The 12,497-nt window shown below is 34.7% G+C and overlaps 1 protein-coding gene and 1 long non-coding RNA gene across 2 annotated transcripts; both read left to right on the top strand.

Annotated features, from left to right (window-relative positions):
- The first annotated feature begins 2,422 nt into the window (after positions 1-2,422).
- AS2 (Lateral organ boundaries (LOB) domain family protein) lies at positions 2,423-5,598 on the top strand. The gene is made up of 3 exons (XM_007028369.3): positions 2,423-2,818; positions 3,269-3,967; positions 5,328-5,598. The coding sequence occupies exon 2, from the start codon at positions 3,284-3,286 to the stop codon at positions 3,932-3,934; it is 651 nt and encodes a 216-aa protein (XP_007028431.1). The 5' UTR covers positions 2,423-2,818; positions 3,269-3,283; the 3' UTR covers positions 3,935-3,967; positions 5,328-5,598.
- A 4,250-nt stretch (positions 5,599-9,848) lies between these two features.
- Positions 9,849-11,670, top strand: LOC148762552 (uncharacterized). Its single transcript, XR_016026473.1, has 3 exons — positions 9,849-9,967; positions 10,617-10,700; positions 11,569-11,670. It is a non-coding gene; the product is annotated as an uncharacterized LOC148762552 (long non-coding RNA).
- The last annotated feature ends 827 nt before the right edge of the window (positions 11,671-12,497 follow it).

The following is a 12,497-nucleotide window of genomic DNA, read 5'->3' as shown; positions in this document are numbered from 1 at the left end:
CAACTATTAATATAAGTTATAGGCATTTTTATAATTTAGATTGCATTAAAAATTTTTGTTTGTTTTTTATAATAGATATCAAGCCAATAATATTGATTAATTTAACAAATTTAAGATCAAAGTGTGATAGAAAATTTTGAAATTTTAAAAATTGATAAATATTTTGAAAATATAAATGATATTATAGATTTAAATATGCTATAAACTCACTATTAGTATACATCTGTGCTTTTTATTTTTTTTGTCATTATAAATTTTTTTGTAGTGTTTCAAATATTCAAGAATTTCTTCTTAGATCTATTTTGTTTGGACATAAATATAAATATTAACATTAGATATAATCATATAGGAAAATATCCAATTAGAGTGAATTGTGACATTATTAGAAAATGTACCAGTAACCATTCATAGAAAATTCTAACTTAATAAGAATATATAAATTGTATGGTCAATTAATAAAAATCTTTGACAAAGATTGTCAAAATAATGGATGTTCGACTAGGTGACTGAACCACTATAAATTAATTTGCATGATATTTTTCTCTTAACCTCTTCTGTACTAGGTCATCTATTACCTTGTTAATTTTGTTTTGTTCCTTAAAATCCTTCAAGTTTAAGATTCCAAAATCCTTTTTTAAGTGCTATTAATTAATCTCCTTTGAGCACTGTCTACTTGGAATCACTTCGGACATTTCCAACTCTAACAATGCACTTTCCCTGAAATTTGGGCATGGTGATGAAGTCAATGGAGTAGCGTCAGCGATCCTTATGTTTGGGCTCATTGCATTCGCCCTTAGCACATCTTAAATCACATGATGATTTTTTTTCTTTTGTAATTAAAGCCTATTGTGAAAAATATTTAAAATTTTAGTAAATAATTAAGATATGAGGTTGCTTATTGTACCATTATTATGGTTTACAACATGAATTTGATTTGGTCTGCAAAAAACAGGGTAAGAACTTGAAGCTGAACCAAGTGATTCGGATTTAAGGAAAATTGATGTTAGAATTAAGGTTTATTGTGTGCAAAATGTAATGAATCCCAACGGAAGCAGTGGAGCAGTGGCCCGTGGTGAAGTTGAACAGAGGTAGGTGGGTAAAACACACAGAATGGGGACAACCTGAAGGCCTAATAAAACTTGAAAAGAAAAAGGGGCAAGGAGGGGGGGAAGGAGGATGGTACAAGCAGTGAGCAGAGAAAAAGGAGGAAGGGTCATGTCACAGAAACACAACATGCCCCAAATCTCTGATAAGTCTGAGTAATAATAAGAAAAAACAAACAGCTAGCTATAGCTAATAAAGAGAGAGAGAGAGAGAGAGCCTCCCTGTCCCCTCACCCTCAAATCACTCATTGCCTGCCTCACTCCCGACTCTCTCTCTCTCTCTCTCTCTCTCTCTCTCTGCCTGCTTTCTCCGCGTCCCCTTAGCCTCTGCTCCTGGGGGACTTTCCCTCTTCTCCTTCGCCGATTTTACCTCCCAAGTCCCACCCATCACTCCTCCATATAAACCGCTCTCTCTCTATTTCTCTCTCTCTATTTCTTTGTTTCTTAATTCTTCTCTCCCTCTCTTTCTCACTCACTCACACACACACACACTTTCTCTCTCTCTCTCTCTCTTTCTCCACCCTATGCCTTGTAGCTTCATAGTTTACACACATCAGCGACTGCTGCTCATCATCATCTTTATATGCACGTTCCTCGCCCCTCTATTTTCCGGCGAACATACAGCCAAAAGAGAAGACAAATTTGCATGAACTCTTGGATATTCCCGACGCCAAAAAAAGGGCTAGAAAGATACTACAAGAAAAGAGGGCCTTTTTAGAGGATCCACCAACACTCATCGTCCATCTAATCCAACCCCCCCCGAAGCCCCGTCAACTGCAGTGGAAAAGTTGGAAGAAAGAAAAGGAAAAATAATACTAAAAAGGTTTGACTGAAGAAATCGAGGCCACGCACGTCTAGTACTAGTACTACTCGCCTATATCATCTTTTTCTGTTTATTATTTTAACTCCCAAGACAAAAAGAATAAGAATAAGAGGTAATTCTTCATCCCAAGATCTCCCATAGTCAGAGTCAGAGACCCTCCTCTTAATCTTTTCCCATCTCTCCTTTTCACCGTATCCTTTTTATTTTTTTTTCTTCCCACATTCAAAAATAGAGATACGTGTACTCTTTTTATTTTATTTTTTATAAAAAATGTTTTTCTAATATTGTACTCGTATATCATTAGGTGGTGAGTTGATCCTTGTTCCTAAATTTTAATATTGATCCCCCTCTTCCTTATAATAAAGTTTCACTCTTTCACAACTTTTCATGAAAATGAAGCAGCCAGCAACAATATAATTTTTTGTATGAAATTCAAGCAAGTTCTGCTCCCCAAAACCCCTTTCCATCGAAAGTAGCGAAGTAAAGGTCTTCTTCGCGAGATCCAATCCCTCTAACCTACCGGTAAAATCAGGCAGCCTTCCTTGCTTGTTCCCCTCCTTTCCTGCTCTCCTCCTCAAAACCCTACAAGCTACCTACACTTAAAATTCTCTCTTTCTTCCTCCATACTGCATAATCCTCAGAAATGGATTCCCTTGCGGCCATACGAGTGAAAATTTGAGACGAGGGAGACATCTCTGAGATTATTGCCAAGAAAAAAAATATATTCCATAAATAGGTGTAGGTCTGGCTTCCCCTTCAGAGTTTAGTTAGATCTCTCAAAAGCCAACCATCATAAGCTAGAGTGGAAGATTTGCTTTCAATTCCTTAGAAACCCAATTCAGAGAAGGGATCGGAAGACTGAATCAGTAATTAACGAGCAGATACTGCAAGGGTAATGTTTCCAGTTTTAAGTGTCTTTTATACACGGAAATTTATAAAGCCGTCAACTTTCCATTTCTTGTGTATGATAGGTAGTAGGTTTAATTTCTCTCTTCGATGAAAAAATTTCATTCACCCCCAAGCCCTAAGCCTCGCCCGTTGCAGCCGCACCGCCACTTGAGATCCATTATTGATCTTGTAATTGGTTTTGTTCAACTATTTCCATTTAGTAGGCTAGGAGTATAATGGTTTTTTTTCCTTTTAATTAATTTTCTTTAAGTGCCCGCAATTTTCTCTCTCTCTCTCTCTTGAATCAGAAAAATATATTGACTGTTCAACTTTTCCACTATGGTGAAAATTGATTTGTATAAGCCTAGAAATTCTTCCTTGCCCCGTTTGTTAGGATTCTACTCTAAATGCTAAAAACTTATGTTTGGTTTTGGTGCATGATATGATGTTGCAGAGAAAAAGGTGGAATATGGCATCATCATCCAATTCCCCATGTGCGGCATGTAAGTTCTTGAGGAGAAAATGCCAGCCAGAGTGCGTTTTTGCACCCTACTTCCCACCTGATCAGCCCCAAAAGTTTGCCAACGTCCACAAGGTATTCGGCGCAAGCAACGTCACAAAACTGCTCAACGAGTTGCACCCATCCCAGCGTGAGGACGCTGTCAATTCACTAGCATACGAGGCAGATATGCGCCTCCGTGACCCTGTCTATGGCTGCGTTGGAGTCATATCTCTCCTTCAGCACCAGCTCCGCCAGCTGCAAATGGATCTGAGCTGTGCCAAGTCTGAACTTTCCAAGTACCAGAGCTTGGGCATCACCGGCCACGCTGGCCTCATTGCGGCGGCAGCAGCTGCAGCCACAGCCACGGCCAACACCCATCAGAACTTGGGGATCAATCTGATCGGCAGCGGTGGTGGAGGAGGTCGGGAACATCATTACCACCACCAGTTCTTCCCACGGGATCATCAGCAGCAGATGATAAGGAGCTTTGATGCAGGCAGTAACTATGATGCAAGCCTTCTAGCCATGAATGTTTCTGCAGGAATTGGTCAACTCAGTCAGTACCAACAACCTAGAGCGGCCGCTGGAGATGACCGCCGTACCATTGATCCCTCCTAGGGTTAGGGTTTCCTTACTTCCTAATCATCACAGGTACAGTTCATCCTCTTCATGCCACCGTATTACTTTTTATTCTTGTCCACTTAACCTTCTAGTTTAATGTTTTGTTTTAATTGGAGGGAAGAGGGAATTGGTACCCAATATAATATAAAAAAAATATATGACTCATTGTCACAATGACAAACTAGGGTTCTATGCAGTTTGCTGTAAATGTTAAAACCAGGAATTTACTCAAATAAGAAGAGCATACCTTTCTCTCTTATTTCCCCTTTGCCTCATCTCTCTGACAAGAGAAATTTTTGTTCTCCATAAAATTGAATTTTATGGTCCAAACCCCAACTTCTCGAGTTGTGAATACATTCTCTTTTTTACCAAAACAAGAGGAGTTTTTATTAATTTTGGCATAAGCCCTAGCAGGTCATTTTGATTTACAACTCCTATTTTTTTTCTTCTTTTTTCATCAAAACATTCTATTATTACTGGATTACTTTACTTGATTGTAATTAAAGTTTAATCTCTAATATGTAAAATAAGGAAGAGAAATTTACATTTCTTTAACAAATTACCTATGTACATGTGCTATATTCCTATTAAATAGTATAAAAACGCTAAATGGCAATGTCAACCACGTGTTATTTATAAAAATAATTTTGTAATAAATGATTTATCTCTTTTTCAATACGATGGACATCATTTCTTAAAATACCCTTTTTTGTCTTCTTTTGTTTATTCTTTTTTTTTTGGATGTCTTAAACCTAGGTTTTTTTTCTTTTTTAATTCGTATATGTTTTTATATTTCACAATTTATTGTTGTTAATCTTTTAAATTTTTAACATTAAAAATTATGGAGAATCAATTTAATAAAATATTTTCAAATTTCAACATAAAATACCCAAAATTCTGTGAAAATCAAATAGAATAATAAAGTAATGGAAGGAGGGTAAACATTAAATTTAAGACTCATCTTTTAATTTGGGGGGGGGTGACTGTTGTAAAACCCTAGTTTGAAATTTTACCGTAAAAGGTCGAGGGTAAGTAGGAGAATATTTTCCAAATTTAAAATTTGGATCGCAGATATGAAATAGATGGTTGTCGTGGGGGTCTCATCGCAAGTATAATAAAATAAATAAGAAAAGATGGGACAAGGAGGTTCAGACACAGTTCCCATTGTTGACCAAAAGGCCTACTAACTAATATGTGTTCAACGCAACAAAAGAAATATTGGCCAACAATGGGCGTCAAAAAATTTGTCTACAGTTGAAGCAGCTGCTGCTGCAGCACAGGCACAGCTCTGCCCCTTTCTGAGCCTCCAAACTCATCATTCACCCGCTCTAATGCGCACGGTTGCCTTGCACCAATGTATTGATATTTTTGCTTTTTGCTTGTAATGCAGGTCTTGGTCTTAATTTCACCTAAAGATTCAGCCTTGAGAGAAATTAAGAGGGAGACTGTTGTTTTATTTTAATTTATTGATAATTAAAATAGTGTCTCTTCTCCTTTTTTCGATTTTCATAGACATTTTTGCCATATCTCGATGTGTAGCTAGATGCACTCTTCTCTATATATCCACTAGTTTAATTTCATCATGTTATATTTGGGCCAAAAATGTACTTACTCTTCCAGACTTACAGTAACACCATTAGTTCGTGGGGCTTTGCCTCTTAAAATGTGCCATTGCCAATAGCCAGGCATGGTTTCGTTTTGTTTCCACTCTTTTGAACTTTTGTCCTTAAACAGTTCATCCAACAGTTGGTTGTTTTTTTGTTTTATTTTTTACTCTCTTTTGGTGTATATATATATATATATATATATGTTATATGGACCTATTAACATAACGTTCGGATAGCAGGAAGAATTGATTTTCACACAGCTTTCTCAAATGAATAAAAAAAAACATCACATAGCTCTTTAATCGGAATATCGAGCATGTAATGCCATGGAGAGTCTGTATAGGTGGCCCTTTATCTTATCTCGTTACGTGGTCCAACTGAAATTCTTAATGATTAAAAGTTTAACCAAAAACAAATCAAGTGCTCACGCACTAGGTTCTAGTATATATTTGGTAGTGTACTCAGTACTATTCGTTTTATACAGGTATACTCAGTATAATTTTTATTTTGGAGAGGAAAATAATAATGCATATAATTAGACAAAGATGTTGCATCAAGTTGATAAGCAATTCACTAAAAGGATGTATACATACATGTAGAGGTAAAAGAGTTTCGAAATGCGGACCAACCGTGTGATAATAAATTTAATATATTGAATTGGTAAGAGTTTGAGAAGTAATGATTCGATGGCGCAGAGGTGATGGGGTTATCCTACAGAAAAATTTGAATATGAATGTCAAAAGAAAAGGAATGGCGATGGCGCATTAAATGGCAGAGATGATTTCGTTAGGAGGGAGGGGTAGGAGTGTGGTAAGCCAAAGGCATTTGGAGAAGAAAACAGAAGACAACTGAATAAGACAAAGAGGACAAAAGGGTGGGGGGGTGAGGTGGGTGGGAAAATTAAGCTTGGAGAAGCACGAAAGGGCCTTTTGCAGAGGAAATGTCAATATACATGTCAATTGTCATGGGAGAAAGAGAGAAGAGGGCATTTAATTCTCTCACTTTGCTTGCTGCCCTGCTAATACTTAGTAACTCAAAATCCAAAGCCAAAGCCTAAAAATCAGTATCAGTCTATCACTTTGCCCTTCATTCAAACGACGTAGTAAATAAATTAAGAATAAAGACATTGCTTTGCATGACAATGATGACGTACTTTCGCAATGATGGCTTTTCCTTTAAATGCAATGCCAGTGTTTATTACGACTGACTTTCTCTCTCTCTCTCTCTCTCTCCAAGTTACAGGCTTATGCTAAGGCAGGCCGTCTTTTATGCACATGCATGTATACACATGTTCTTTAATGTGCATGCATGAAATAATAATATAGCAAATAAAATTAGTCTTATTATATACAATATTTATAATTAAAGACACACAACTCAAATACATTATATATATATATATATATATATAAGCTAATCCATTTAGTTGTATACAAAAGTTCAAATCAATTCATGCATTATATTTAATTAATAAAATCTTCTCAATTCATTCAATTAATTTTACTTATTTACATAAATAAAGTCCATAAATTGTGATATGCTCTGTGAAAAGAATTATAAACTATTATAATTATGAAATTTGTATTATTTCAAAGCATCATTATTAAATTGTTCCTAGTCGATATTTCATTAAGATAGTGTTGTGAAAGTCATGCATTCATAATACATATGCAATAAAAAATTTAAATTTTTTTTCTCAAGCTAGATTATCTTTGACTTATTTAACATAGAAATCCTAGCTAGAGCAGCGAGATTTCATTACATTAGCACTTTTGATGTTGAAATCAAAAGTTAATCAAGTACAAAACCAAAAGTCTCTTGTGCATTTAGGTTGTTGCAAACCACAAAACTGTCCAAGCGTCTAGCCTCTAATGTTAGCCTATACGAATGGCAACAAAGAATAACTTAAAAAGAGGATGGGCTTACTTATGCTTGCAAGGTCTAGTGCTAGTTAAGGAGGGTGGCTCTTGATTTTCTCTCTTCTTTAAGGAATCTCGAAAACAACCAACAAAGGAGGAAGAAGAAACCTTGTTGTTGATTCTCAAGAGGTTTGGCAAAAGGGGTGCACTACAAAAAATAAGGCTTTTACCGACGAAAACAAATCCATCAGTAAAATTTTGTCGGTAATTGTCAATTGATCACCGACAAATGATCGATGAAAAGATGAACAATAAAATATCAATAGAATATGACAAAATTAACGACGTGTCAAAGTTATCGACTAAATTAACGATGAAAAATTCTATCCATAATTTCAATTAAGGTTTTTCAAGTATTGACGAAATTCTATTGGTAATTGAAAAAAATAAAAGGCCAGCGCAGGCGTCTTTTCATTTTCCCCTTTTTCTTTAAACCCTAGTCGTTCCCTTCCTCTGACTATTCGCTCCTAATCGCCTCCCTTTTTTCTCTCCTATGCCGCCAAGCCTTCTTTTTCCCTCTACCCCTGTCTCCTCTCAACTATGGCTCTTTCTCTTATCTCTTCACATATCCTATCCAAACCCCCTCTCCCCACTGCTATTGATCCCTTTTGTCACTCCGCATGTCGCTTGCCCCACCCACCCAAAAAAAAACATGTAAGTTTTTAAATTTATTTTATACAACTTATATATTATATATTTTATTTCTAATTTTTTATATAAATTGTTGTTGTGGTTGTGTTGTTATTGTGTTGAAGGTAAAATTTGTAAATGTGTTTGTGTTGTTATAATGCTGTTATAAAATTGATAAATGTGTTTGTGTTGTTGTTGTCTTGTTATATAATTTATAAAATTATTATTGGTCCTAAAAGGAGTGTTAGAGGGGGGTGAATAGCATTTTAAAAATATTTTGGAGATAAATTCAGAAATTTGAAAACCTTTTGGAAGATTTAGGATGGATGGTTTAGAACTTGTGAAGGTTAGTGAACTCTAAGCAAAAAAAGGTTAAGAGAAGTGGACAAAACATAATATTTACAGTGGTTTGGTCTACCTGACCTACATCCACTACCTTGATCTTCCCAATTAAGGATTTTCAACCTAACTTCATTAAAACCAATGGAATTAACAACTTCCACCAAACTTTTACAAGGTGAGCTTTTAACCCAAGCTTCAACCCTTTTACAACAAGTCCCAAGCTTACTCTAACTTAGATTATCCCTAGAGTGTCTTGCACACTCTAAGTAAACATGAAATACCCCATACTTTGATATGGTGATAAATAAAGTTGATTGAATGCAAATTGAGGTCAATTAAAATGTTTAAAAGTGATAAAAGACGAAAGGAGTAGTTTAGGATAAAATGTTTCGCAAGTGAGAAAATAATAATAAAATAATAATAATTTTATCGGAGGAGAATTTATGAGATAAAAGGCGATTTGGAAGTCAAGTGAGGCATAATAAGGTATTTTTGGTACCAAGGACACAAGATAAAATTTTTAGAATAAAATAATATTTTATTAATAAAATAATATTAAAATATTAATATTTAGCCGGATGTCGAAGTCAATCAAGAAGGAGGATCATATGGTTGATCCAAGTGGGGGAGAAGATGACAAGCCCGACTCTACAGAAATATTTGTGATGACATACATATGGTGGATAGCATGTTTACATGCTAAGAGAGTCTTGAAAAATTTACAAAAGTCGGTATTGTACCTAGAGGTACAATAAAGTTGATTTAAACCTCGAACTAGATCAAATAGAGAATTTACAATAAAATTAAGAATTTTAAAGTCCCAGAATGGGTTAATATGGTGATTCGGAGTTCGAGGATCAATTTGGAGTCAAACTGAAATTTTCGCTATCTAGGGGCAAAATGGTCATTTGCCACCTGGGGACAAAATGGAAATTTTTAGAAAAGATTTTTGGCCCCATTTCAGTTATTGGAGTAAGATTTGAGGTTTAGAAGTGAAAAATTTTAATTTCGGTATAATTTGGAGTAAAAGGGTAAAATGGTAATTTTACCATTCGGAATCGAAAATTTAATTTTTTGAAAGGATTTTGATCAAATTTAATTATTTGGAGTGTGAAATGAGTATGAGGAGTGAAAATTATGCATTATGGAAAATTTTCAATTTTTGGGGTAAAAATGTAATTTTTGAAAAGTTCGGGGGCAAAAGTGTAATTTTGAAAAATTTACTCCACCAAAACTTTGGAAAAATCCGGAAATTTCACTTAAGACTTGGATAAGTCAAAGGGAATGCATGGTGAAAAAAATAGGACAAGTGGATGGCTAGAAAAAAAATGAATTAATAAAATATTTAAAATATGAATAAAATAATATTATTTCATTAAACAATAAAAAGGCATAAAAAAAATCAGCCCACCCATTCTTCTTCTTCAACATTCGGCCAAGCAAGAAACAAGAGAGAGAAAGGAGAAAACAAAACCCTAGAGAGAGAAAATCAAAGAAAAAGTGTGAATTTTCAAGGAAATTAAGTGAAAAAGGTGAGATTTTTTCTATTAAGCTTGAGTTTTCTTATTCCCAAGCATTTCTCTTTATTTTTCATGATTAAATTACATGTTTTCATGATGAATTCAATTCTGAAAAAATGGGTTAGGAGAGAGAAAGTTGTTGGATTTATTTGATTTTAATTTATGTTAGTGTTTTTAGTTAGTTTAGCATATTTAGAAACAAAACAATAAGAAAAGAATTTATTTTCTCCCCCAACCATTAATGGCTGAATTTACCATGTAGTGAGTGAGGATGAGTTTGATTTTATTCTAGGAGAATTGGTTAAGGAATAATGAATTATGAGCCTAGAAAAATAATGGGAATTTTCGGAGCAAAAATACGAATTTTTACCCACTAGGGGTATTTTTGTAATTTGCTATTGGGACTGATAATTTGCATCACACTGAGGGACATTAAGTTAATTTGGGTGTAATTGAGGTACAAAAACTGAAAAGAATTAAATTGGAGTTTAAATGAACCCGTTAGGAATTTAATCGAGTGATAAGACGAATTAGGCTAATACCGGATTTAGATAGTTACCAGTGCATTTTTGCATTCCATATCATGCATTGGTAGTCCAAATTAGTTTAATTTTGATTTAGTACCAACTTAGTGAAATTCTCGATTTTGTACTGTGTCAAGGTGGTGAGTCCTCCAATAAAGGCAAGGAAATTGCATCCGAGGACCAGTAGACAGAGTGCTTCGAAAGTCTGCATTCTAGACATTGTGAGTAAACTTATTATCGTCTTAATTATCTAGAGTAGTTTTATACAACTATGTGATTTTATGAAAAATGGGTTTAAATGGTAAATTGTTATGTTTTAAGGGAAATTGTGATTTTATAAAATGATTTTATAAATTTTCTGAAAAATCGAATATTGGTTTTGAAAATAGAGTAATTGGAGACTGCTAGTTTGTGTTGCAAATTTATGGTTCTGAATTGAATGGCTTATGACAATAAATGAGCATGAATGGCTAAACTGATTTTGGTGTTATAATTATTTATACTGTGTATTCAGCCTTGAGAGGCTAGGTTGTGATAAATTGCCATGACATGCTAGAATGAATTTTATTGATTGGTGGATTATATATTAATTATTTACTGCAGAGGGGGTTCCGTGGACCAGCCTATTAGAGGGGCACGGTAAACTCCATTATATTATTACCTCGAACGGAGAGGCGCGTAGGGTATCTCCTGGGGTATAGCTTAGGGTTCACTTCACGCCAAACCACCACGTGAAGGGGAACTCAGCCAACGCCAAGGAACGGCTGTATTTTTTTCAAACAAAAATATATTTTAAGTGTACACAAAATTTTAACAGCCTTGGCGGACTCGGTTAGATGCCCTGCGCAAGGTATCACCGAGCATGAGTTTTGGCACGAGCCAAAGTTTTAAGAAATTCATAAGCCAAGTTGATTTCTCGATTTTTATGGATTGATTTTATTTGGTTGAAATGAGTTGAAAGGTAATGAAATTACAGTATGATGATTTATTTTAATTGTCTCCATTTACTCGACTTTAGATAGTTTAGATGGTATCTGTTTACTCACTGGGATTTTATAATCTCACCACCCTCATTTCCTCACATTTCAGGCTCAGGGAATTCCATAGTTAGCTGATTTTGACAAGGACTTTCATTTGGACTCGAATCGGTAAAAGCTGTAGGTTTCTAGCTTCCGATGTATTTTGGATAGATGTGGGCCCACGTGTCACTGTAAAAGAAATTTTATGCTTTGGTTATTTGTTTTATAGTATATATGTATATAATTATCTTTTACGCTATAAGAATTATGTATCGATAGTTTTATGAAAATTATTTTACAAGAAAATAGTTTATTTTATTGAATATTTTTATTATATTCAAATGGTCAAATTTTCACTTCAAATGAACGTTTTAGATACTTAATTTTTTTTAAATCATTAAATATATATTTTCGGCTTACCTACTACATTTTTAGCAAGTTTCGAGGTTTTTGACAAAAATGACAAAAATGCCCCTATGAGCAAAAAAAAAATGTTATGTTATGATTTGGAAATGATTTGTAATCCTTCGTATTTTGATTATTTGATAACTATTGCTCACCGGGGAAGTGCGAAAGCTGATACGAGAGCCTTGCGAGGTTTCGATCGATATTCGGGGTGAAAAATGTTTGTCGAGGCTTCGCGGCGGTTGTCACGGGCTCGATGGGGAGTTCCGGGTCGTGACAAAACAAGAAATAAAAGATAAAAAAAAGTGCAAATGACCACATAACTTATCTAAGTTGTACAAGCTTCAGTACAAACACTTTCACAAGGATAAGAGTGGAATGCAATTGTTAAGATAAGGCTTTTGAATGTTTTTAGCTCAAAATCACTCTTGGTAGCTTTTCTATATGATTTTTTATTGTTAGAGAAGCTTTAAATACTTGGAAGACTGATTTTAGCCATTATTTTGTCTTTTAGCGACTTTTGCAAATAGGCAGACAATATTTGGCTAACTGGTCACAAGTAGCTTTAATCGGTTACAGCTTTTTTGCCTTCCA

The sequence above is a fragment of the Theobroma cacao genome, chromosome 5, assembly GCF_053813885.1.
Source record: "Theobroma cacao isolate CCN51 chromosome 5, ASM5381388v1, whole genome shotgun sequence".
NCBI lineage: Eukaryota > Viridiplantae > Streptophyta > Magnoliopsida > Malvales > Malvaceae > Theobroma > Theobroma cacao.
The sequence above is the reverse complement of the archived record's forward strand: the minus strand, read 5'-3'. Positions and strand labels throughout refer to the sequence as shown.

Bases quoted from the DNA above. Each gene is read 5' to 3' on its own strand.
- AS2 (XM_007028369.3), top strand. From the start codon at position 3,284: ATGGCATCATCATCCAATTCCCCATGTGCGGCATGTAAGTTCTTGAGG.